At 46.1% G+C, this 2,529-nt stretch overlaps 1 protein-coding gene across 1 annotated transcript; it reads right to left on the minus strand.

Annotated features, from left to right (window-relative positions):
• Positions 1-862: 862 nt before the first annotated feature.
• LOC118751647 lies at positions 863-1,522 on the minus strand. The gene has a single exon (XM_036486461.1). It carries the CDS (start codon positions 1,520-1,522, stop codon positions 863-865), a length of 660 nt encoding a protein of 219 aa, XP_036342354.1.
• Between the last annotated feature and the right edge of the window lie 1,007 nt (positions 1,523-2,529).

Raw genomic sequence — 2,529 nt, forward strand, 5'->3', positions numbered from 1 at the left:
ACTAAGAACAATTTATTTATTCTTAACCGGGGTAATGAGCCGACCTTTGTCAATGCTATAAGAGGGGAGGTTCTAGACTTGACAATTTCCTCAACTAGCTTGTCGACCTTTATCTCAAATTGGCATGTCTCAAATAAGGTATCTATGTCGGACCACCGGCATATTCGATTCGATATAGAAGCCCAAAGAGTGACAAACCATGTTTACAGAAATCCCAGAAAAACAAACCGGGAACTCTTTCGCCTCCACATAGAGCGGGAAGTGAAGGGTTCTACGGCATCAATTTCATCCGTCTATGAACTTGAGGACGAGGCGAGAAAGTTCCAATAAAGTTCCCTTGGTGGAACGATTCTCTCGGAAAATTCAGGAAAAGAGCCAGGAAACTTTTCAATAGGGCAAAGTCAACAGGTGACTGGGCCGCCTACTAGTCAGCTCTAACCGCTTACAACTGTGAGCTCAGAAGGTCTAAAAGGGCTACGTGGCGTGAGCACTGCGGAAGTATTTCCTCTCCTCCAGAGGTGCATTGCCTTCAGAAGGCCCTTAAACTAGATCATCTGAAAGTCCTATGCACTTTGAAAAGACCAGATGGTACCTACACTGGCACCCCGGAAGAAACCAGCAGGCTTCTGTTAGAAACCCACTTCCCGGGATGTATTCCCCAAGGCACATGCTATTTCAACAAACATGGCGAACTCTGTGTGCGCAAACAGGAGGACAAGAGACATTGCGCATGGTTGTATCAACGCAGAGTTGCATTACTCCGTAACATTCCGTCCACCTCGTCCACTTGCTGTGACGAAATGTCAAGGGAATTTCCGCTCACCATATGCGTCCCTTCATCTTCTATTGGGAGTACAATCAACTACGAAATAGCACGTTTTAAAACAGACGACGCTGTGCGTATAGTTGCTACTCGGACGACACCATCGTCGCCTGGATGAACTTCCTTTATGCGCCCAAGCGGCCAATGAGTAGGAGGAGCACGCTCATCGCGCAACAGCATCAAATTGCCAACCGTCAGATTCTCTTTGCGTTGAAACCATTTATGCCTGACTTGTAGTTCTCGTAAATATTCATAACTCCATTGCTTCCAAAAATCTTGCTGCATTTGTTGAACTTGTTTCCACCTTTTGAGCCTGCTTGTATCAACTTCGAGTAGGCTAGGTTCGGGTGTAGCTAAAATGGGGCCGCCCACCAAAAAGTACCCAGGGGTGAGCGCCGATAGGTCATTCGGATCATCAGTCAAAGCACACAGCGGCCTTGAGTAAAGCACCGCTTCGATTTGCTTTAGCACTGTGTAGAATTCTTCGAATGTCAGCGTTGCGCTACCTATTGTGCGTTTTAAATGATGTTTTGTGCTTTTGATGCCGGCCTCCCATATACCTCCAAAATTTGGAGACCCTGGAGGTATAAAGTGCCACGAAACACCTCGAGTACTCATAGCACTAGCAGCTGTTCCAAGTTGTTTTCGCAACGCAGCGTGGTGTTTTCTTAACTCGGCATTCGCACCAACAAAAGTCATAGCACAATCACTATATATGTCAGAGCTACATCCGCGCAGTGGAAAAAATCTGCGTAGCGCAGCGAGAAACGTTTCAGTACTCATGTCGTTAACGAGTTCCAAATGGACGGCTCGCGTACTACAGAAAACAAAGAGAGCTACGTATCCTTTGTAGCTGTGGTGACCTCTGCCTTTCGTAGTACGAATAGAATAAGGACCGCCGTAGTCCAACCCACTGTGACTGAAGGCTCTTGAAATATTGCATCGCTGGGCAGGAAGGCTACCCATAATTTGTGTTACAGCAGTGTTACGATGTCTAATACAACGAACACAGCTGTGGATATAACGCTTGACATCCGAACGAGAGTCGATGATCCAGTATCATCGTCTTAAAAAACTAAGTGTTGATTAACGCCTCCATGCATAGTACACTCATGGGCTTGAGCTATTAACAATGTGCACAAGGCCTTGTCCTTTCGCAATATGACGGGGAAACGTTCGTATATTGGTATGGTCGCATTTTTAAGGCGCCCATTGAACCTAATAAGTCCATCTTCGTCTATCATCGGGTTAAGCTTAAGAAGCTTGCTTCTACGACTTAATGGCTTACTGCAACGAAGACACGCAACTTCATTTATAAAGTGAGTAGTTTGAACATATCTGATCCAAAACTGTAGTGCCGCAGCTTGTTCTGCAGCCGTACACCATGATGTCCGATCATGAGGTTGTTTTAGGCGTGCTGCAATGAATCGACGACACCAAGATGTCACCGCCAGCAGAGTGTTGATGCTCGAATATTTTTCAAGTAAATGCGTAGCCAGCGAATATTTCGGTTGCGGTTCGGTTGTTGCTAGTGATGTTATGACTTCAAGATTCGATGATGCAGTGGTGACATTCTGCTGTAGCCACTTATCTTCGCCATGATGCAGCCTATCGGGCCCGTTCCACCATATTGCTAAATTGGCAAGTTACGATGGAAATACTCCGCGCGATGCAATGTCTGCCGGATTAACTTTGGTTGGGACGTA

This window comes from Rhagoletis pomonella, unplaced genomic scaffold (genome assembly GCF_013731165.1).
Source record: "Rhagoletis pomonella isolate Grant_MI unplaced genomic scaffold, Rhpom_1.0 Rhpom_scaffold_00878, whole genome shotgun sequence".
NCBI classification, from domain to species: Eukaryota; Metazoa; Arthropoda; class Insecta; order Diptera; family Tephritidae; genus Rhagoletis; species Rhagoletis pomonella.

Coding starts and splice junctions, on each gene's coding strand:
- LOC118751647 (XM_036486461.1), bottom strand. CDS start 1,522: ATGACTTTTGTTGGTGCGAATGCCGAGTTAAGAAAACACCACGCTGCG.